The following is a 24,418-nucleotide window of genomic DNA, read 5'->3' on the forward strand; positions in this document are numbered from 1 at the left end:
GGGAGTAGATTCATACCTGGTGGCATGGATCGTGGACTATCTTAAAGACAGACCTCAGTATGTGCATCTTGGGAACTGCAGGTCTGACATTGTGGTCAGCAACACAGGAGCGCTGCAGGGTACTGTATTTTCTCCGGTGCTGTTCAGCCTATATACATCGGAATTCCAATACAACTCGGAGTCCTGCCATGTGCAAATGTTAGCCGACGACACTGCTATCGTGGGCTGCATCAGTAGTGGGCAGGAGGAGGAGTATAGGAACCTAATCAAGGACTTTGTTAAATGGTGCGACTCAAACCACCTACACCTGAACACCAGCAAAACCAAGGAGCTGATGGTGGATTTTAGGAGGCCCAGACCCCTCATGGACCCCGTGATCATCAGAGGTGACTGTGTACAGATGGTGCAGACCTATAAATACCTGGGAGTGCAGCTGGATGATAAATTAGACTGGACTGCCAATACTGATGCTCTGTGTAAGAAAGGACAGAGCCGGTTATACTTCCTTAGAAGGCCGGCGTCCTTCAACATCTGCAATAAGATGCTGCAGATGTTCTATCAGACGGTTGTGGCGAGCACCCTCTTCTACGTGGTGGTGTGCTGGGGAGGCAGCATTAAGAAGAAGGATGCCTCACACCTGGACAAACTGGTGAGGAAGGCAGGCTCTACTGTTGGCATGGAGCTGGACAGCTTGACATCTGCGGCAGAGCGAAGGGCGCTCAGCAGGCTCCTATCAATTATGGAGAATCCACTGCATCCACTAAACAGTGTCGTCTCTAGACAGAAGAGCAGCTCCAGCGACAGACTGCTGTCACTGTCCTGCTGCACTGACAGACTGAGGAGATCGTTCCTCCCCCAAACTATGTGACTCTTCAATTCCACCCGGGGGGGTAAACATTAACATTATACAAAGTTATTGTCTATTTTTACCTGCATTATTATCAATCTTTAATTTAATATTGTTTTTTGTATCAGTATGCTGCTGCTGGAGTATGTGAATTTCCCCTTGGGATTAATAAAGTATCCATCTAACACAGCTAGTGAATAAGAACTTCTTAAGGTGTGCTTGACTGTATGGCAGGATACATATACAGTATGCCAAATCTCACAAGAAGTAACCCATCCATCTTCATTACCACCATCATGTCATTATCTACATTAACAATGCAAAATGTTTTTTTTCTCATTATTTTTGTTATGTCATTTTGTTTTCAGTCCTTTTAGGTCACTTTCTTAAATTGACATTTGTGACGGTACAAACATGAAATTTTGTTATTTTAATTAAATGGGATGCATTGCCTTAGTAAGGGACTGCTACAGAAAAAAACGGGGGGCTGGTCACCATAAATACAGGAGAGAATTCCAAAATCAATAATTAATGGTTTGTCTATATGGAAACAGGGTTGTTGCAACTTTGTAAATGTAAGAATCAAAGGATAAAGTATTAGGAAAAGTTACAACAAAAACAAAACAAATCTTTTTGGTATGGGTACCAGGCCTAGAAAAGGCACATGATAGGGATCCAATGCAGATCAAGACGTTCAATACAAAGTCTGTTTACTTTACTTTAGGCCTTGCCCCTTCATTTAGTCACCTGACTAACTGGACAGCACATCTGTAGGACAAAAACAGCCAGGTGGTGGTGTCCCGTTCCCCTGATAGGACCTGCTAATTTAACTGCCCTTGAATTATTCTGACTCCTGCTCACTGTGTTTCTACCAAAATGTCTCGTCTCCATCGTCCTCCCCTCCTCTGCCTGTCTATTACATTGGGATTCTCATTCTACTGGACTAGACCTACAATGTAAGCTCACTGCCTGGTTCTACAGCATCATCCAAGGCAGACAGATACTGCATTATACAGTACTTGATCTCTACACTGACTGCCACTAATAAGTATGTCTGACTAGTAGTGGGGCCTGCAGCTTAACCAGAGAATGGCACCAACTCATAAAAAGTCCAAAAAGTTTACATTTATTTTCACAATTTGGGGGAACTGGGACTCAAACACCATGGTGAATAGGAACATCACAGACCATACAATTACATTGTTTGCTTTTTTCTCAGCATTTTATTAGGTACCTTCACGAACAAAGAATTTAAAGTCATTGCTGCCTTGGGTACTGTGATACAGACGTGAGATGTTCTAGGAACACTGAACACACATCTCAAAGGCTCTCTTGTCATTTAAAACACTGATGGGTTGCTGAAGCATTCCTTGAATTGGTGGCTTATTTTTAATGCACACAATACGAGGCAACTAGCAAAGGACTTTTGTAGTAATAAAAAAAATATATATCACTTACCAATGGGGGAAGAAGTGGTCATACCTGAGAAATCACAGTTGTTTTGAATTAATCCAAGATCATAGCGTGATTGTGTGGACGCCAGCTGATGAGGTTTTCATGTTGTGAGGTCAAACAAGAGCCAAGGTGCTTGGCGTGACACAAAGGCAAAAGTCTGACTAGAATACTTCACACATGAAATTTCAGTACCATAACTCTGATTTGACAAGATGTGTGCCAGCGACATTAGCTGTACTGGATTTATTGGACAGTAACGAGGCTTTTAAGGTACTGTTACAGCAGTGACGCCCAGAAACATAAAAAGCCACACAACTTCATGACAGTAATGAACAGCGTTGAAATCCCGCTTTGTTTATACTGCAAAATTTCAAGTCCTCATTTTTATGGCACCCAGTTACATTTTCATGTTCCGGATTGGAGCTATGTAAAGATTAATACTTAAATGAGTTGAATAAAAGCATGTTCAATACTACTTGTACTGTAATAATTCATAAAGTAAAATGAGCCATCAGCACACTATGCCTACCCAATGATAAAGCGATATAGTCCATTAAATTGTCTTAGTTAATTGTCCCTTTTTTAAAAAGTAAGCAGTCTACTGAAGCATTAACATACATTCTTGTATATATACTTTATTGGTCAGGTCATCCAGCTACCTTTCCATTTAATATTTAAATAATTCATTTTAAATACTTATGAAACAATTGACCCCCTCAGAAAAAGAAAAAGCAAGCATTTAGATAAATTACAGCAAATTAAAACTACATAGCTATAACAAACAAACAAACCACTCCTCCCCAATATAACTTAATAAACTAATAATGTAGATAGCATAAATACATCATGAGATAGGACAAAAGTTACAAATGCATTCATAATATGATTAATACAGAGCTCCGATTACTGACACACCAGTATACCTCTACAGTACAATCAAACTCGTCAGAGACAGTGAGTGATGAAAGTGACTAGATACGATCAATCTGCAAGCACAGCGCTTCAAAAGCCAAACGTGTTCTCTCCACTGTAGGCCACATACAAGAAGCCGTCTTCATCTTTTTCTTTTTCATATAGTTGTCCCATTGTCAAACTAGAGTAAACATAAAAACAAAATTAAAAAAATATAAACATTAAGATAACATAAACGAACACAAAGACCACACTGCCCATGCAACAATGTCTAAAGATCAACAAAAACTGCATAAACAGTGATAGGGATTCCTGCAGAAATCACACATGTGCAGATGTTGTGCACCATTTTTTCTCTGTGCTTCATAATCCAAGTTGGTCAATCAGAAATAACTGTGCAACAGTTGCATAAACAACAGCATTTTACACAAGATGTACACACCCACACACACACACACACACACACACACATACACCCAACAGCAACGGTCCAGCAATGCAGGTCTGCCTGGTCAGGTATGGAAATGCCCATATTACCATAAGAGCCGCAAATAAAGCTTGTTATTTATTTAAAATAAATAAATACAATGACTGCATTTTGGATTATTGTCAGATTATGTTGAGCTAGGGACTCCTGTACAACTGGTAAGCAAACCAAGAATCTGATAGCCCAGCACACACTGGCCATTTAAGCAATAGTCAGATGATGCTGGTGAGGTTGTACAAAAGTTCTAAGCTGACCTGAAGATTGCCGCCACCACAAAGTAATACTGCAGACCATCTCAGTACCTACTTGTATGCTTTCTGCCCACTACAGAGATGTTTATGCTCCATGGATCACCAAAATAACACCATGGACAATGTGTCAGTAACTACTATGACATTCTCTGTATCATTACTAGTTGTCAAATAACCACCCAAAGTGTGTGGAGATGACACAATCAATGATGCAAGCTGGTCAATGTTCTAATGGTTTGTCATTCAAGAACAGTGGGATGCCACCACTTATAATGCACAGTTGACCCTGTTGCTTACCAAGGGAACTTTGATAACACAGTAATACATTAAGGATAATGGGTTACTTCATGTAGAATATGTTTGTGCCAAGCCTGTTGAGTACACTTTAATAACGGGATAGATAGACTATCTGATACTTTATTAATCCCAAGGGGAAATACAAATACACAGTGTTGCTATCTTTTGGTAAAGCCACTGCTCCTTCCAGTTCTGTCCACACACCACTGCCTTCCTGGTAGAGCAATGGCATAATTACCAGATGCTGTGTTCCATTTGGCTCCTGTATGACTCCTTTACACATTCCCCACCTTCCTCAATTGCTTGAATTCTACCCATATTACATAAAGCATGGAAAAAACAGGCACAATTAATTCTAACTGTAACAGACTGGACACGGTCTTTCTTTTACCCACAACTTACTGCGAATTGTAATGACACCAGGAATTTACACGTAACACTCAAACAAGACAAAGGAAAAACATTACACCACAAAATGACTATATGGTTGCAGAACTAGCAAAAATATCACCAAACAACGTCACTGATAATGTTGAACCTTCTGCTACTGATATGCCACAGCATGAAATGAGCAAGGGTTAACATTAGGGCCTTACCAAACAATCTACAACCATAGTGAGCAAAATCAATTTAAATATTAGCATACCATGTCACTGGTGTTGTGACAAACTCCAGCTGAAAAGACATCAACATTTGGTAACAGCATAAAAAAAAAATACAGCTCAAAGCAGCCTCTGATGCCTGTAACACCAAGAAGTAATTCATAGACCCTAAATATACACAATTCTAGTATAAGAGCATATGCAGAACAATCCCTAAATTTCATCCAACAACTGTGACTGAATTTTTACGCCTCCTATTTTTAAGATTTTAACTGCAACCATAATCCTATTGCTCTTTTGTGGACTTTCTCTGGAGCCGCTATGTCTATTTTGTGTGGAACATTTTTCAGAGGTGGTTTATTTACCAATATTGTAACCAAAATACATTAATTGAGATACTATGAGCACACATCTGGATACATGCCATTTGGATTATGCAACATCAGTAACTGATTTATTTTAGGACATTTTGATATTCTTTTGCTGCTGTTGAGGCTGGGTCCTCTTTAAAACCCATTGTATCAGGAATTTTGTGATCTCCACAAAAAACATGGGATTAAAAAAGTTTTTTCTCAGCCACCACTACAAACTATGGGAGGTATTAACAGTTACAAAATACATCATCTCTGGGTGGCTTATTCCTTTAATATTTAAGCCTGGAGTGTATTTGCAGTGTTCAAAATAGAAACCACTTCTAAAGTGAACCCATAAAATGCCAACAGTCCCACTATGTATCTCAGTCTGTCTGTCCGCATGAAACAATTTGGATCATAGTGGACCAATTTCATTGAAACCTGGGCACTTATTCTTCAAGGTAATTTTCGTGAAAGTTATACCCTTGGCTTTTTTTAATAGATCATGCTGTTCAAATTGTTCAAATATGAAAAACTCCAACTTAGAGAAATTGATGAAAATCATCTATCCTACAAAACAAAAGCATTCTCTGTGAAAACTCACTTGCCGATTATCCTCCCTAGCGTTATAATGTTTACCACATGGAAAATGAGCTGAAAATGTGGAATTTGTTTTCAACAGGAAAAAAATATTATTGCATGTAACAGAAACATTTAAATACCAAAATGTCAACTTATATACAGTAGGAAAGATACAGTGCATCCGGAAAGTATTTACAGCGCATCACTTTTTCCACATTTTGTTATGTTACAGCCTTATTCCAAAATAGATTAAATTCATTTTTTCCCCCAGAATTCTACATACAACACCCCATAATGACAACGTGAAAAACGTTTACTTGAGGTTTTTGCAAATTTATTAAAAATAAAAAAACTGAGAAATCACATGTACATAAGTATTCACGGCCTTTGCTCAATACTTTGTGGATGCACTTTTGGCAGCAATTACAGCCTCAAGTCTTTGTGAATATGATGCCACAAGCTTGGCACACCTATCCTTGGCCAGTTTCGCCCATTCCTCTTTGCAGCACCTCTCAAGCTACATCAGGTTGGATGGGAAGTGTTGGTGCACAGCCATTTTAAGATCTCTCCAGAGATGTTCAATCGGATTCAAGTCTGGGCTCTGGCTGGGCCACTCGAGGACATTCACAGAGTTGTCCTGAAGCCGCTCCTTTGATATCTTGGCTGTGTGCTTAGGGTCGTTGTCCTGCTGAAAGATGAACCGTCGCCCCAGTCTGAGGTCAAGAGCGCTCTGGAGCAGGTTTTCATCCAGGATGTCTCTGTACATGGCTGCAGTCATCTTTCCCTTTATCCTGACTAGTCTCCCAGTCCCTGCCGCTGAAAAACATCCCCACAGCATGATGCTGCCACCACCATGCTTCACTGTAGGGATGGTATTGGCCTGGTGATGAGCGGTGCCTGGCTTCCTCCAAACATGACGCCTGGCATTCACACCAAAGAGTTCCATCTTTGTCTCATCAGACCAGAGAATTTTCTTTCTCATGGTCTGAGAGTCAGTCCTTCAGGTGCCCTTTGGCAAACTCCAGGCGGGCTGCCATGTGCCTTTTACTAAGGAGTGGCTTCCGTCTGGCCACTCTACCATACAGGCCTGATTGGTGGATTGCTGCAGAGATGGTTGTCCTTCTGGAAGGTTCTCCTCTCTCCACAGAGGACCTCGGGAGCTCTGACAGTGTGACCATCGGGTTCTTGGTCACCTCCCTGACTAAGGCCCTTCTCCCCTGATCGCTCAGTTTAGATGGCCAGCCAGCTCTAGGAAGAGTCCTGGTGGTTTTGAACTTCTTCCACTTATGGATGATGGAGGCCACTGTGCTCATTGGGACCTTCAAAGCAGCAGAAATTTTTCTGTAACCTTTCCCAGATTTGTGCCTTGAGACAATCCTGTCTCGGAGGTCTACAGACAATTCCTTTGACTTCATGCTTGGTTTGTGCTCTGACATGAACTGTCAACTGTGGGACCTTATATAGACAGGTGTGTGCCTTTCCAAATCATGTCCAATCAACTGAATTTACCACAGGTGGACTCCAATTAAGCTACAGAAACATCTCAAGGATGATCAGGGGAAACAGGATGCACCTGAGCTCAATTTTGAGCTTCATGGCAAAGGCTGTGAATACTTATGTACATGTGCTTTCTCAGTTTTTTTATTTTTAATAAATTTGCAAAAATCTCAAGTAAACTTTTTTAACGTTGTCATTATGGGGTGTTGTGTGTAGAATTCTGAGGAAAAAAATGAATTTAATCCATTTTGGAATAAGGCTGTAACATAACAAAATGTGGAAAAAGTGATGCGCTGTGAATACTTTCCGGATGCACTGTAGGTCTAGTGTCCACTGCTGTACTGGTGCAGATTTAGTTTGTCACCAACTCACAGCCCAATGTTGCAGCAGGAACAGTAGATGCAAGTTTCTTTATATGCCTTTATTTTTTTCTGTTGTTCTTACAGAAGGGTAGAATGTCAGTGCCTGACCTGCACGATCAATGTGCCCATTGTGTTATTGAAGACTACCACTGCACAAGGTTTAATGTCATCCACATTTTTCCTGACATGAGCATTGATAGCTGCTGCATTCAGTACAGTACTTAGTGGCTAACATCTTGCTTACCCTTGCACAATTATTTTGTTTTTTTGTCACAAAACTACTGTTGCACCATGGTTAAGGTTCATTTAACCGAATCGTGCATCAGTTTCATTTTTGTGTCAATCAACACCATCATCACTATTGCTCAATTCAAGCAGTGGTTCAGTTTCTGTCAATTCTAAAAGTGCCTTTATGGCTCTTCATTTGCCACTCCACCCCACTCATAAATATTGAAGAATTACTGTACCACTGTACCTTTGAGTTACCATAAAGTGGCAGAACACAGAGATATTGAAGATTTTTTACAGCCTAATTTTATTTTGTCTACTAGATGGCAGCAGAATGGTGTTCAGAGAGTTATTCCAGTTTAACATTGTAAAGCATATCATGACATGTCACCCCAAGTCTGGCTCGGGTTGAACTGTAATAGCATAGAATTCGAAGCCCGAGAATTGCCATGGGTTAACGCCAAGGAGGTAAACTGTTAGAAATTTACCATAAGAAAGATTTATTTTAACTTGCATATTTTCTTCTTTTACATAACTGATATCCCCTCCTGACAACAAACAAATCTCAGGTACAAGCTATTGTGATTGTGTTAGCGTAACATTCAAGTACATTTGGCAACTTGGCTATGTGTACACTTTTCTAGATTGTATTCCAATGGGTCAGCTTAGTGTTTGATTAAAATATGGCTTCTGTAAGGCCTTTCCTAATATTATTACCACATGACTCCACCTTTTTTTGTCAGCACCACACCAGCCTGGCCAACCAACCTAGTATACCTATATAAGACATCCCCAATACACACAACAAGAAAGTACTGAAAAGGAAGGGATGATCAACAACAAGCACTCTTTCTAACCTACAGTGTGTCTGAGTGACCACTCACATTGTTAATAACAGGATAAAAGGGAAAAGAATAATCTGTTACAATTTCCTGATGCATTAAGTATGAATGGGGACACTACTTGAACAATAATAAATGATATGAAAGTCTTCATCAAAAATCTCAGATGACTTGAGTCACACATTTTAAATATTAGGTATCCAGTAACATATTCACAATGACACCAAATACATTAATTTTTGCTAAAATTTTCAATAAACCGTCTGTAAAATCCGCTTATGGAAAATGGTAGTGCACTCAAACAAGATTGAGCTTTTGAACTGAAGACCCACCTCCCCCTTATTCATTGGTCAGGATTTATACTTGCTCATTGAATGAATGAAACATATCATTGTAAACCATCATAACAAGACATAAAAGGTACACAATGGAGATTCACAAAACTTAAAAATAAAAGCTTACACAAAACAAATTTGCTGCCACTTTCCCAGTCTCCTTTTAAACAACTACTGAGGCCTCACTGGTTTAAACAACGGAAGATCCTCTTCAAAATACTCCTACTGTCTGATTAAAATGTGTTTGGATATTTGATCAAGCATTTACATATGTCAGCAATACCATTTTTGACTTCGACTGCTTTGTAAAGGGAAATGTTAAACTAAGTAACATTGTTAAATATTCTCCTTAGTGGCACTAGAGGCCCAAATATCATGTTTCCTACTCATACTTTACCTGCAAATTTATTACAACACACAGAGCCTACACTCAGTGAGGATTTCTGTACAAAAATAAATTGAAATTTAACTTCTTGATTTGTACCCTTCAATGCCTCATAGGCTCCTAATCTCTTATTTACAAGGACTAGCCGTATCCAGACAAAAATCAGTTACTATGAAAAGGAAATGAGTGCTAATGCTGACTGATACATCATACACACGACACACAGACAAACAGACAGACACAAAGAAATGATTTGGTTCTTTACGTACGTATGCTCAATAAATAATTAAGTAAATAAACAAAACTGTTATTCAGGATACCATAGGATCATCAACCTGCATATTCCTGAGCTTACAAAAGGATGGCTACATACACTGCCCGGCCAAAAAAAAAAAAAGGTCACACACTCTATTTCATTGGACTCCCTTTAGCTTTGATTATGGCACGCATTCGCTGTGACATTGTTTTGATAAGCTTCTGCAATGTCACAAGATTTAGTTCCATCCAGTGTTGCATTAATTTTTCACCAAGATCACAGTCCACAGTAGGCACTAGGCATGATGGGTGCATCACTTCATCTGCCTCTCTTCTTACCCTGATGCATCCATCACTCTGGAACAGGGTAAATCTGGACTCATCAGACCACATGACCTTCTTCCATTGCTCCAGAGTCCAATCTTTATGCTCCCTAGCAAATTGAAGCCTTTTTTTCCGGTTTGCCTCACTGATTAGAAGTTTTCTAATGGCTACACAGCTGTCTAGTCCCAATCCCTTGAGTTCCCTTCGCATTGTGCGTGTGAAAATGCTCTTACTTTCACTATTAAACATAGACCTGAGTTCTACTGTTGTTTTTCTTCGATTTGATTTCACCAAACGTTTAACACTAGAATTACCAGAGTCTACAAAAAAACTTGTAGATCCGGCCCACCTTAAAACTGTTCTCGCCTTTCTTTTGTCTTCTAAATGTGCCGATTAAGACGAGCCAGCAAGCAGCCGGCTATTCCATCCCCCACCGTCGCAGAACGTTCACTAAGTTTTCCCAGCTCATGCCTTGTTTGATTATCTGAGAGTGACTGAACTGCTAGAGTTTTAGAGTGGAAATAACAGATCGTTATTTGGAACACATTTTTCATATTTTAGTAGTAAATGACAAAATGTAGGCATAAACTATATAATATATGAAGCCTGAAGTCCAAAGATCAAGTAAACACTTTCACAAAAGGTTAAAGGAAAAAACAACAGTTTCAGTAAAGTAGTGGTAAGATTTGCTGGCTTGTAATCAAATGTCCCCGGTGTAATCAAGAGTCCCCGGTTCGATCCCGTCTCACTCCTATATTTGCTGTTTTCAGTAATGAGCTGCTCTTATTGTTAATATTATACAGTACACACATACACTTAGTTTGCGTCTGTAACACACGGTGTACATATTTATAGGACTTGTAAAAGTTTCCGTTTTTTTCACTTTTATTCTCTCTAAATCATGATCACGATACATACTAAGTCGCGGATAGTTGACACAGCCTGCTCAGCCAATCAGTGCACAGCAGGCCTGTTGCGCCTTAGAGACTCGAGTTCGATTCCCCGCTGGAAAGTGTTATTTTTTTTTCTTTTTAACCATATAAAGTGGTATGCACTGTCAGTCAGTCAGATCGTTGTATTTTCATGTGGGATGCTCTTTTTATAATATTATTTTTAACAATTGAGACTGCAATTAACATGAACAAGTGTCTTTATAACTTTTATTATATAATATATATAAAAACAGCTAAGGGGATAGATAAATAGCTATAGCGCGTCTTTATTTGATCCAAATAAATAACATTCGAGCTGATTTATTTACTTATCTTCCTACAGCATAAAGTCACAAGTGAACTGTTGAGCTTCCTCTGTTTGATCGTCAAGGGCATGCTCACAAATTACACGTGTAATGCCACGAAAAATACCTGCTGACACTTTAGTACACAAGCAATGGTACGAGAATGCAGTTTTTTTTGGGCACATACACCACGCTAGTGTTTAGATCTGGATGGTGTAGCGTTGGCGAGCTCTGTAAGCCGTGCTGTTTCTTTGAAGGACAGGTGATTGGGAGGATGACACCGGACTTTCGCCTTTATGCCTGGTGCAGCTGCATTGTTCTTTTATGTGAGTCGACATTTCTTGCGGGGAGGCCTTCTGTTTTCTCCGATCTGAGTTCATCTCTGTTATTGCGCGTCTTTATTTGAAAACAGCAGTGTCAGATCGGGGCGTGCGTGAACGCTAACTTTGACAAGCACTATAAATGTACAGCGGTTGTTACAGACGTAAATCAAATGTATGTTTTTATTGTATAATATTAACAATAATAGCAGCTCTCTACTCAAAACAGCAAACTTGAGAAGCTGCCAGCATATATATATATATATATATATATTATATATATACACACACATATCTACATATATACATATCTACATATATATGTAGATATATATATATGTATGTAGATATATATATATTATATATAAATATTAGGGGTGTGACGAGACGCTTTTCCCACGAGACGAGACGAGACACGAGACGAGACTTTTAGACATTTTTTTAAAGAAATCCTCAATGTTTAAATATATAGCAAAAATAGCCTTTTATTTAACTGAAAAACACAGAATGTAAAAAATGCATGTCCATTTTGAAATCAACTTTATGAAATAAAACTTCTATTTTGATGAATGATATGCAGTCATAACATGTAAACACTGCAAAATATTTTGCCACAAACTGACAGGCAATTAATTGCACAATAAAATTAAATAGTATAAATAAAAATAAATAATAAACAACACAAATATCCCTTTACGTGCAATTAACCATAATTAGTGTAACTATCAAAGTAGTGCGGTCTTAAAACTCAGAGTGCAAAACAATGAACAAAATTTTCTTAAGCATGGAAAAAGAGCTAAGACCTAGGTAATGACCTATACAGAACAGCCTAAGATATGGTCATGTTCTTTTTTAAGAATATAAGCATGTCTACATTTTTTCACAAGAAATTCGGCACTGACAATGTTGCAGGTATCCAGTGTGTCAATGTTTCAGGCATTTTGTCTTATTTCTGGGCTGGTGAGCGCTGCTGCTATAGCAGCCTGCTGCTCCAGGTAACGAACCAGCATATCCAATGATGAATTCCATCACGTGGTGACGTCCATTATTAATTTGTGCGGTGGCAGTTGTAGCAGCTTCTGCTTAGACGTCAGTACCGCGGCAGCTGTCGAACTCCGGTGAAAAAAAGCAGTTACACGTCTCACCCGCCCGAGCAAACGAGCGACACGCGCAACACCGAGGCCAGCCTGTGTAGCGAGATTTATTGTGTGCGCGAAGCATTTGATGTGCGGCTCAAATCCTGCCTTGCGCACAGCCACATCCATATTACGCGCACTGTCTGTTACAATAGCGATGCAATGGTTTGGCTTTTTAAGACCCCACTGTGTGACAGCTTCTTGTAAAACTTCAGCGACGTTTGCCCCTGTGTGTGATTCAAAAAGTGGGCACGTCTGCAGTACAAAATGTACCATTTCCCAATTACTGTTGATAATGTGGGCTGTAATTGTGATATAGCTCTGTGTACACCTAGAAGTCCAACCGTCAGTAGTTATGGCGATGGTTTCTGCCTCTTTCAGAGCCTGTACAACGTTTACCTTGCACTCCCTGTAGAGGGTCGGGACCACCGTGCGAGTAAAATGTGCGCGTGATGGGATGGCATACTTTGGTTCCAGTGTGTGGATGAGTCGCCGAAATCCCAGATTTTCCACCACAGAAAATGGTCTCATATCGGCTGCAATGAAAACGCTGATGTCTCTTGTTATTGCCGTGGCTCTTGCATTGGATGGTGGAAGTTTAGCTGCAAAGGCATTTGTTATGGTTGTTTGCCCTTTCATGCGAACTGAATTGCTTTCCGTTTTCTTAACAGGCGCAGCTTTTAGTAACGAGCTGTGGTTGTTTTCTAAATGCTTTTGCATAGTGCTTGTGTTAGCAGAGGTGTACGGTATTAATTTCTTACAGTGTTTGCAAATTGTCTTTATCTTGTCTGTCATTTTTTCGCCATTTCTTATTTCCACAAGGAATCCAAAATGTTGCCACACCAACGATTTAAATGTCGCGGGTGCATCTTCTATCCTTACTTCTCCCTCACACTCCATCATGCCAATAACGCAAGGATATCGTCACGTTCTCGCGAGACCAGACGCATCTCACAAGACAAATCTGATCTCGTCACACTACTAGTAAATATGTATATGTATATTATATGTCTGTATGTGTGTATATATATATATATATATATATATATATATATATATATATATATATATATGTGTATGTATGTATGTGTATATGTGTGTGTATGTATGTGTGTATATGTATGTGTATATATATATGTTATGTGTATATGTAGATATGTATATATATATATATGTGTTTATGTATATGTATATATATGTTTACATAACCTCTTTAACACACTACTTCTCCGCTGCGAAGCGTGGGTATTTTGCTAGTATATTATATAGTTTATGTCTACATTTTGTCATTTACTACTAAAATATGAAAAATGTTTGTTTTAAAAATGTGTTTACACAGATTACTGTAGAAACGGAACACACATGAAATGCGTGTGTTCCAAATAGCAATCTACTAGGGGGCTCCGCCCCCTGCTCGCTTCGCTCGCCAACCCCTGGTGTTGGGAATGACAAAGAGCGTGATGTATGAATGAGATATAGAATAGTGTGAAGGTGTAGATGATGCAAATAGAAAGCAAACAATAAAGTGTGTGGCACAGTGTAAAGGTTTATTGGAAAATTTCTTTGTACACGCCGTTTAAGTGTAAAAGGTAATTCCAGCTCAGAACTTGTAAGGTCAATGAAGATGGTTATTGTTGTGATCAGAGTCAAGTTTGTCAGAGCTTAGAAAGAGTTGTGTCTCTCCAGGAAGTAATGGAATGACTTGGGTATTTATGTTTTCCACATTAATATTTTTTGGACATAATATAGTGCGTTGTGTTAAAAGGGGCATTTGGTCTAATGAGATTGCTGTTCCAAATCTGTCTGTAACTAAGTCGTCGCAGATAAAGGCTTGAGGAATTGTAATAATATCTGGGTGAAGTCCATCTGTATTGGTGAGTGTACCATCTCTCAGTTGTAATAAGCAATTGTTATGATCTGGTTCTGGACACCGTATCTTTTTTACTAACTGTATCTTTTGAAAGCAATACCAATTGTCTGCGTATTTTAAGGTGCACTGAACAATAGCTGAGTGCATGGCATCTGGAAGAATAGCTAAGCACTGTCTAAAATCTCCTCCTCATAAAAGTACCTTTCCTCCAAATCGAATATTATTATTCATAAACGTTTGTAGAAGTTTATGAATGGTGTTGAGTAAGTGACTTCATGCCATTGTACATTCATCAATAAACAACATTTTTTCAAGACGGATGTCACGTGCAGTGCCACCGTTAATGTTCATAGTGGATACCGATTTGTAGGATCTAATGCAGTTGATAAAGATTTCACTTTCAGGTACATCGTCAGTTAGAAGCTTCTGTAGATATTCAGTATATGAATGTAAAGGAGGCAGTCTAATTTGACCCTTTTGACAACAACGTGTAAATGTATTACTTGTATTGCCAGTTGTTTCTTCAGGGAAGTGAACTGAATGACAATGATTGCAAATGACATTCATTAATCCGAATGAATTTTCCTGGTGTATGTTTTGCTTGTGCCGTTTGAGAGGCGCGTTGTTGCATGTGTAGTATTTGGGACGTGTTGTTTTGGAGCTGTAATCGATTTGCCTGTGCTGTGTGAGAAGCCCGTTGTAGCCTTCGCTGCCGTTAACATGTTTTGCTTGTGGTGTTTGAGTGCCGCGTTGTTGCATGTCCATTATTTGTGACGCGCTATTTTTGATTTTTAATTGATTCGCCTCCGCTTTGCGCAAAGTCCGTTTCACTCTATGTCGTGCATTGTTTGTATCGTGCCTTGTCCGTTTTTGTATGTCAGTCAGTTGAGCTTTTTGCTTTTGGAGTCTTGCTTGCTTGTTTTCTGGCCGGTCATATGCGCGTTGCTTTGCTCCCTTTTTTGTATGTCTGAGACGCAAGCTCTTTCTTTTGAAATCGTGCTTGTTTCGATGCAGCACTTTGAGACGCGCGCTGTATGCGTCTATGTTCATTGTGTCTGTCCATTTGGGCACGTCTCTGTAACGGGGTTACTTGAGCTTTGCGTTTTTTGATCCGAGACATTTTTTCTCACGTATTTTCCGAAGCGCGTTGTATGCGCCGCCGTGTATTCTTTTTGTTTCATTCGTGTTTGGTCCCGTTATCCGATCCGAATCGTTTTGTACCCGTGACCGTGTATGCATGACTTGTTTGTTCCTCAGCGTGCGAAATATGTATAAGTATTAAGGAGGATCGCACTCACTGTTAATATGGAGCCTTTTCTCCAGTTGAACGGTTAATAGTGCTTTATTTTAATGAGATCCACCTACGATTCCTAGTGTGAAGGTTTTGAGATGACGTATGTTTAATATGGACGTTTCCTTTAAATATGTGGCTTTGGGTGTCACTTCTTATTGATTTGGGTGGGGGGGTTGTTGTTGCGCGAGCGTCTTCTTTCTTTTTGTGTTCCTGTGTCTTGTTTGAATCCCCCTCTTTGTGTGTGTCCCGTCCCTTGCTTGTAGGGTCTGTGGGGCGGTTTTGTGTTCTTTTTTTTTTGTCTTCCATGGGCTATTTGAATCCCCCTCTTGGTGTGTGTCCCGTCCCGTGCCTGTAGGGTGTGGGGGGGTGTGGTCGTGCCTTGCTGTTGTGCGCTCGTCTGTTCTTTTTTTTTGGTGTGTTTAGTTTCGTGTGCAATGTGTTTCGTGCTTTGCCCGCGTTTGACTACTTTTTTATGTGCCTTTTCCTTTTTTCGGTGCTTGTTGCGACTCATTTCTGTGACTCCTTTTTGTATGTGCTCACTCCTTTTTTTTGTGGTCTTGTCCGCCTCTCGCGGCCCCTCATCCGCCTTTGTCGCCCTCTTTTGTCCGCCTTTCTCCGACTCTCGCGGACTGTTTTTGCGCCTGCGCCTCTCGCGGACCCTCATCCGCCTGTCTCGCCCTCTTTTGTCCGCCTTTCTCGGCTCCTCAGCCGACTCTCGCGGACTCTTTTTGCGCCTGCGCAGTACGTCTTTTTGCAGCTACGGCCCATTGCCGGATGTGCCTGCGTCCATCATCCGGTTTAGCATTCTCGGTTAGTAATATGGATTATTGGCACTCTAAAACTCTAGCACTTCAGTCACTCCCAGATAATCAAACAAGGCATGAGCTGGGACAACTTAGTGAACGTTCTGCAACGGTGGGGGATGGAATAGCCGGCTGCTTGCTGGCTCGTCTTAATCGGCACATTTAGAAGACAAAAGAGAGGCAAGAACAGATTTAAGGTGGGCTGGATCTACGAGTTTTTTCGTAGACTCTGGTAATTCTAGTGTTAAGAGATCGCCGATCACGATAATTCAGGATTTTTTTCCGGCCACATTTCTTCCTCGAAGACGATGGGTCCCCACTATCCTTCCAGTTTTTAATAATGCGTTGGACAGTTCTTAACCCAATTTTAGTAGTTCCAATCTCCTTAGATGTTTTCTCTGCTTGATGCATGCCAATGATTTGACCCTTCTCAAACAGACTAACATCTTTTCCACGACCACAAGATGTGTCTTTCGACATGGTTAAGAAATGAGAAGCAACTCATTGCACCAGTTGGGGTTAAATAACTTGTTGCCAGCTGAAAGATAATCGCCCATGCAGTAATTATCCAATAGGAGGCTTGTACCTATTTGCTTAGTTAAATCCAGGTGGCGACTTTTTTATTGACCAGGCAGTGTAGTATTGCACAATGCACATACATGTGTGTGATATGTCAGCATGACTGGGTGATGAGAAAGGCAATACTCTGAATAAAGACAAGAACAAACTTTTCCCTTCACTTTTTTTCAAATTCATGATTCTGAAAATTCAACAGTGTAAAAACACATGTGGTCAACAGTTACAAAAATACTCCAGTAAATTAGCTTGTAGAAACTTTTCATTTATTAAAGTGATGGTAATGTATTTATGTCTTTACAGACTTGGGTACATACATTTATAGTGTTGTGAGTAAACTACATGATATACTGTCATCTTGGACAGAGAAAAATAAATAATACATTTTATTTATATAGCACCTTTCCCATGCTCAAGTTAATACATTAACTGATTTGTTTAATTCCAAACTGATCTGTTTCATTACATGTTTCATTGCAGTTTTCTATTCGTACCCAAAAGAAATGAAACGTTTTAAACACAACAACACTAAGTGAATTTTGACTGAACACATGCTACACAGAATGTGTTAGGGTTTCATTGTGAAATCAGGACCAAAAACATACTTTTTATCCTGTTGTGACTTTGAGGATATCTTTGAATTACATGACAAGATCATATTACTTCAGGCTCTGTGGTCAACTCCATTGTAATATTTTATTCCTATATTATCATCCATATACATATGAACCTGCTCATCTCATAACTTCAAATTCAAGGATGGAGTAATGAAATAAAAGCTCATTAAAAGGCAGAGGCAGTATTTTAAATTCTGTAGATAAATTCAAGCAACACAAAGGAACAACAATTTCCCTCTCAAGGAATGCATGGCCAGTTGTACCTAAGTTTAGGTCATCCAGAGTATGTTCTATTGCAATGATTATCTTATTCTGCTGAAGCGTTTAGTTTTGAATGCAAATATTTAATAATGTGTATACTGCCCAGAATTTCTGAAAAGAGAAACAATCATTATATGCCATACATACACACAATAAAATACTTAGTGACCTAGACTTGTAAAAACTAATGTTAAAATAGTGTCGTCTAATAATAATAATACTTACTGTAATAAGTCATACTCCACATAACTGATCTTCAATAGCAGTTTTTTAAAAATTACTAAACAAACAAATGTCAAGACTCTTTTCTGTACTTTAAGATTTTTAAAATATAAGTGTGATACACTGCTATTAATAAGGAAGACTTGAAAGACTTGAAGACAGTGAGAACAAAAAGTCAGCTTGATTTACTGCATTCATTTAAGATTTATTACTTACATCTTCAAAAAGTCTTTACTGATGTCTATGCATATGTGATGCTTTTACTTCATTTGCAAGTTTTCATAAAATCTAGTAAGATAGTTAGGTATAAATGTAACTTTCCTACCTGGACTGAGGGACAGTTTTGTCTACAAATAGAAATATTGCTTTTTCTGAAGGCAGCTGGATACGTTTTCTTATAATCCACATAAACTGCGCCACAGTAATATCAGATGGTACAAGGTACTTTCGTTTGTCGATATCGACAATCTGTGACCCAGACACTTTTTCCACAATAACCTGAAATGCAGCACAAGGATTTATGTAAATAGAAAAATACAAGATTATCAATTACCAAAGCCTAGAAATCAAACTATGTACAGCTGGAATGGCACATTAATTTCAGACAAGAATAGGCTTGCTTTTACTTCAAATCATCATTTACTTAATTATTGGAGGCTTACAAAATACACACAGTAATATTCTCTAAAATATTGTATAATCATTCTGATCATAGTTATCACTTTTAACCTTTACAAGCTAAGAATAAGAATACATGGAACAACCAAACTGTTTTTACCTCACCTATGTCCCTCCTCCCTAATACAGACCACTTTAAAGATACTCACCGGCACTCTGTCGGGGTATTTGGCTCTGATCTTTGCAGACTCTACACATCTGTGCTCTGGCAAAGGGAAAATAGAAAAGATAATTTACAAAACTCATAAAACACAGGAAAAGAATGCACTTTATTATACTATACAGTATATACAAGATTTGAACAGTACCACCCATGACAATGTATACAGTACTGTACACTAAGACCCAGAAGTATGTGGACATTCATAAAGTTATTATTTTAGTTGTTTACCAAAACAGCTTTAATCTGAGAGTATTTACATCCAAATCTACTGAATGGTTTAGGAATTACAGCACTTTTTATATGTTGTCTCCATAACAGGACAATTGACTTTCAAGGCCTTCTCCCTTTTCATTAATAATTAAGCAGGTAAAAAGTTCTGGAGTTGATTCCAGGGGTGGAATTTGCTTTATGAAGCTGTGCTGTGAACTCTTAATGAGATCCAAAGAGCTGTCAATGCAATTAAAGTAGGTCATCATTAGGATAAGAAAGCAAAGCAAACCCATGAAAGAGACAACAGAAATATTAGTAGTGACCAAATCAACAATTTGGTGGTCTCTTTAAAAAAATGAATGCACTAGTGAGTTCAGTAACACCAAAAGGTATGGATGGCCATGGATTACATAATTCACTCCTTGGTGATGGAAAAACCTTTCACAGCATGTAGCCAAGTCAGTAATGCTCTCCAGGATATAGGCGTATCATTTTCAAAGACAACAATCAAGATAAGACATTATGAAAGTAAATACAGAGGGATTACCACAAGGTGCAAGACACTGGTGCACCTCAAGAATAGGAACACCAGGTTAGACTGCCAGAAAACATCTGAAAAAGCCAGCCCAGTTCTGAAAAAATATTCTTTGGGCAGATGATGATCAATCAACACGTACCAGAATAATGGAAGAAGTATGGAGAAGGGAAAACAGACTCATGATCTGAAGCAAACATGGTGGAGGCAGTGTTATGGCATGGATATGCATGGCTGCCAATGGAGCTGGGTCACTAGTGTTTACTGATATGAATGCTGACAGAAGCAGCAGGATGAATTCTTAAGTGTATGGAGTTGTACTGTCGGCTCTGATTCAGTCAAATGTTGCAAAGCTGATAGGGTGTCACTTTGCAATACAAATTGACAATGACCCAAAACAATGAAAATTCACCTCAGTATGTGCGTCTCGGGAACTGCAGGTCTGACATTGTGGTCAACAGCACAGGAGCGCCGCAGGGGACTGTGCTTTCTCCGGTCCTGTTCAGCCTATATACATCGGACTTCCAATACAACTCGGAGACCTGCCATGTGCAAAAGTTCGCTGATGACACAGCTATCGTGGGCTGCATCAGGAGTGGGCAGGAGGAGGAGTATAGGAACCTCATCAAGGACTTTGTTAAATGGTGCGACTCAAACCACCTACAACTGAACACCAGCAAAACCAAGGAGCTGATGGTGGATTTTAGGAGGCCCAGGCCCCTCACGGACCCAGTGATCATCAGGGGTGACTGTGTGCAGAGAGTGCAGACCTATAAATACCTGGGAGTGCAGCTGGATGATAAACTGGACTGGACTGTCAATACTGATGCTCTGTGCAAGAGAGGACAGAGCCGACTATACTTCCTTAGAAGGCTGGCGTCCTTCAACATCTGCAATAAGATGCTGCAGATGTTCTATCAGACGGTTGTGGCGAGCGCCCTCTTCTACACGGTGGTGTGTTGGGGAGGCAGCATAAAGAAGAGGGACGCCTCACGCCTGGACAAACTGGTGAGGAAGGCAGGCTCTATTGTAGGCATGGAGCTGGACAGTTTGACATCTGTGGCGGAGCAACGGACGCTGAGCAGGCTTCTGTCAATCATGGAGAATCCACTGCATCCACTGAACAGTATCATCTCCAGACAGAGGAGCAGCTTCAGCGACAGACTGCTGTCACTGTCCTGCTCCACTAACAGACTGAGGAGATCGTTCCTTCCCCACACTATGCAACTCTTCAATTCCACCCGGGGGTTAAACGTTAACATTATACAAAGTTTTTGTCTGTGATACCTGCCTTGCACTCTCCACCTTGCATTTTTTAACTTGCACTGTATTTTTATCACTTTTTAATTACTATTGTTTTTATCAGTATACTGCTGCTGGAGCACGTGAATTTCCCCTTGGGGATTAATCAAATATCTATCTACTAGTTATTTAGCCCGTTACAATAACGGGCGCTAGAACAGTAGTGGATAAACATTAGTAGGAACAGTCTATATTAAATGGCAAGGGACTTTGACCTCATTCTTTTTGTTGGTCGTATTTTTCTTTCTTTCAGCCTTTCTTTTGTTGATGTTTACTTGCTGAGCTGACCGTTCTTCGTGGGCTGTGGCCGTGTATTGTGTGTCTTTAATTTTCTGTGACAGTAACACTGTCTTGTGCAGCTCTATTCAATAAGGGCGCGCACAAAAAGGCGAGCTTCAAAAGGGCGACCTCAATTGAGCGCGGCGAATAAAGGCGTTCGTAGATAATTTAGTTCAAATGGCTCTGGAATATGTGAAGAGCAACAAAGGTACAGATCTTTATTTACGCGCGCCTTTATTCGCTGCACCCAATTGAGGTCGCCCTTTTGAGGCTCGCCTTTTTGTGCGCGCCCTTATTGAAGGATACTGTCTTATACGTCCGCTGGCTTGTACATCCGTAATATACCTTTAATTTTCTCTGGCGGTAATACAGGCGTGCGCGTCAGTAATATGCCTTTAATCTCCTCTGCCACTAATACTGGCTTGTATGTGGCTGTAATATGCGTCACTGTATTGTGTACCTTTAATTTCCTCTCGCAGTAATACTGGTTTGTATTTCCGTAAAACGCCTCTAACTTTCTCTGACAATAATATCGCGCATCGCACCGTGCCCCGCGCATGCGCACTTCATCAGAAGACACCCACACACGGACACCTGGACGCACATAGGGATTTTATATATATAGATATTTCGAAAGCAACCCATGTGCTTTTCAAGGCAAAATGGTGGAATGTTCTTCAATGTCCAAGTCAATTACTTGACCTCAACCCAGTTGAGCATGCATTTCACTTGCTGAAGACACAACTGAAGGCAGAAACACCAACGAACAAGCAGCAACTGAAGAGAGCAGCAATAAAGGTCTGGCAAGTATCGCTTAGGAGGGAACACAGCATTTGGTGATGTGCATGGGTTCCTGGCTTCATGCAGTTATTGACTGCAAAAGAGTTTTGAACAAGTATTGAAAATTAATCGTTATACAGTAATCCCTCCTCCATCGCGGGGGTTGCGTTCCAGACCCACCCGCGAAATAAGAAAATCCACGAAGTAGAAACCATATGTTTATATGGTTATTTTTATATTGTCATGCTTGGGTCACAGATTTGCGCAGAAACACAGGAGGTTGTAGAGAGACAGGAACGTTATTCAAACACTGCAAACAAACATTTGTCTCTTTTTCAAAAGTTTAAACTGTGCTCCATGACAAGACAGAGATGACAGTTCCGTCTCACAATTATAAGAATGCAAACATATCTTCCTCTTCAAAGGAGTGCGAGTCAGGAGCAGATGTCACAGAGATAGAGAAAAGCAAACAAATCAATAGGGCTGTTTGGCTTTTAAGTATGCGAAGCACTGCGGCACAAAGCAGTTGAAGGCGGCAGCTCACACCCCCTCCGTCAGGAGCAGGGAGAGAGAGACAGAGTTTGTTTTTCAATCAAAAATCAATACGTGCCCTTCGAGCTTTTAGGTATGCGAAGCACCGTGCAGCATGTCGTTTCAGGAAGCAGCTGCACAAAAGATAGCAACGTGAAGATAATCTTTCAGCATTTTTAGACGAGCGTCCGTATCGTCTAGGTGTGCGAACAGCCCCCCTGCTCAATCCCCCTACGTCAGGATCAGAGAAAGTGCGCAAGAGAGAGAGAAAAGTAAGCAATCTAGCTTCTCAGCCATCTGCCAATAGCATTCCTTGTATGAAATCAACTGGGAAAACCAACTGAGGAAGCATGTACCAGAAATTAAAAGACCCATTGTCCGCAGAAATCCGCGAACCAGCAAAAAATCCGCGATATATATTTAAATATGCTTACAGATAAAATTCGCGATGGAGTGAAGCCGCGAAAGGCGAAGCGCGATATAGCAAGGGATTACTGTATTTATGATTGTTAGTTTATCCAGTTACTTTTGAGCCCCAGAAAAGGGGAGGACAAAGTATAAAAAGACTGTCATTCCTAAACAGCTCATATGATATTTTTGTTAAATCTCTTGGAATAAAAGTGAAAATATACTGTACATTTCAATTAGATCGACTCCTGAATTTCATATTCACCGTGGCAACATGCAAAGACACAATGATGAAAACTGTGTCACTGTCCAACACTGTATTGTGCTGTATGCAAAAAGCAAAGAAAACCAGAGCATTTTGGAAAAATCTTCTGAGTGTCATGATGTCTAAATCACTACACAATTCACATCAACAAAATATAACCAGGTTAGAATTTTAAATGGAAAATATCTTAAATATAAAGTGTATATTTAAAGATCTTAATTCCCACAGGTGGCACTAACTAATTTTACGACTGCTACAGAGATTCTGATACAAAATGATCAGTCTACACAGAGCATTTAGATTCACTTTGGATTTTGTAGTGATATGGGATGGAAACATCATGATATAATGTATGCAGGAAGGGGAATGGGCATTTATGTTAATGTGCAATGGTAAAAGGGCAAGCACAGCACAATTAGAACTAAAATGTGTAATGGTAGCGGTACAGTGATGCAGTGGTAGCACTGCTGCCTTGTAACAAGGAGGCTGGGGTTCACATCCTGGGTTATCACTGAGTGGATTTTGCATGTTCTCCTTGTGTCTGTTTCCTTTGGGTGTTCTGGTTTCCTTCCACAATAGAAGACCTGCAGGTTAGGTAAACTGGCAATTCTAAACTAGCCCTGGTGTATGTATGTATGTATGTGTGTTCATCCTGTGATGGACTGGTGCCATATGTTTGCTGGGATAGGCTGCAGCTTCCCTGCAACCATGATCAAGATTAAGCAGGTTTAGAAGATGGATGGATGTATAATCGAGACATTGAAATGCTGACTGAATTTGTCCTTGTTACTGCTAGATATACTAGATATTTCTGCATGGAACATTTACTAGTATTTGGAAACTAGAGCGTTCAACACAATTTACTAGTGTAAGGAAGTTTATTTTGAAAACAACATATTAGTGATTTGTTGACAGAG

The 24,418-nt window shown here is 39.8% G+C and overlaps 1 protein-coding gene across 1 annotated transcript in view; it reads right to left on the reverse strand.

Moving 5' to 3' along the window:
- Positions 1-2,917: 2,917 nt before the first annotated feature.
- gabarapl2 (GABA(A) receptor-associated protein like 2) overlaps positions 2,918-24,418 on the reverse strand; it is a 38,281-nt gene continuing 16,780 nt past the window's right edge. Inside the window, exons 2-4 of the mRNA XM_028809868.2 lie at positions 19,178-19,233; positions 18,676-18,848; positions 2,918-3,395 (exon numbers count right to left, since the gene is read on the reverse strand). Of these exons, the coding sequence (XP_028665701.1) occupies positions 3,305-3,395; positions 18,676-18,848; positions 19,178-19,233 (320 nt within the window). The 3' untranslated portion in view covers positions 2,918-3,304. The remainder of the gene's footprint in view (positions 3,396-18,675; positions 18,849-19,177; positions 19,234-24,418) is intronic.

This window comes from Erpetoichthys calabaricus, chromosome 9 (assembly GCF_900747795.2).
Source record: "Erpetoichthys calabaricus chromosome 9, fErpCal1.3, whole genome shotgun sequence".
Taxonomy (NCBI): Eukaryota; Metazoa; Chordata; class Cladistia; order Polypteriformes; family Polypteridae; genus Erpetoichthys; species Erpetoichthys calabaricus.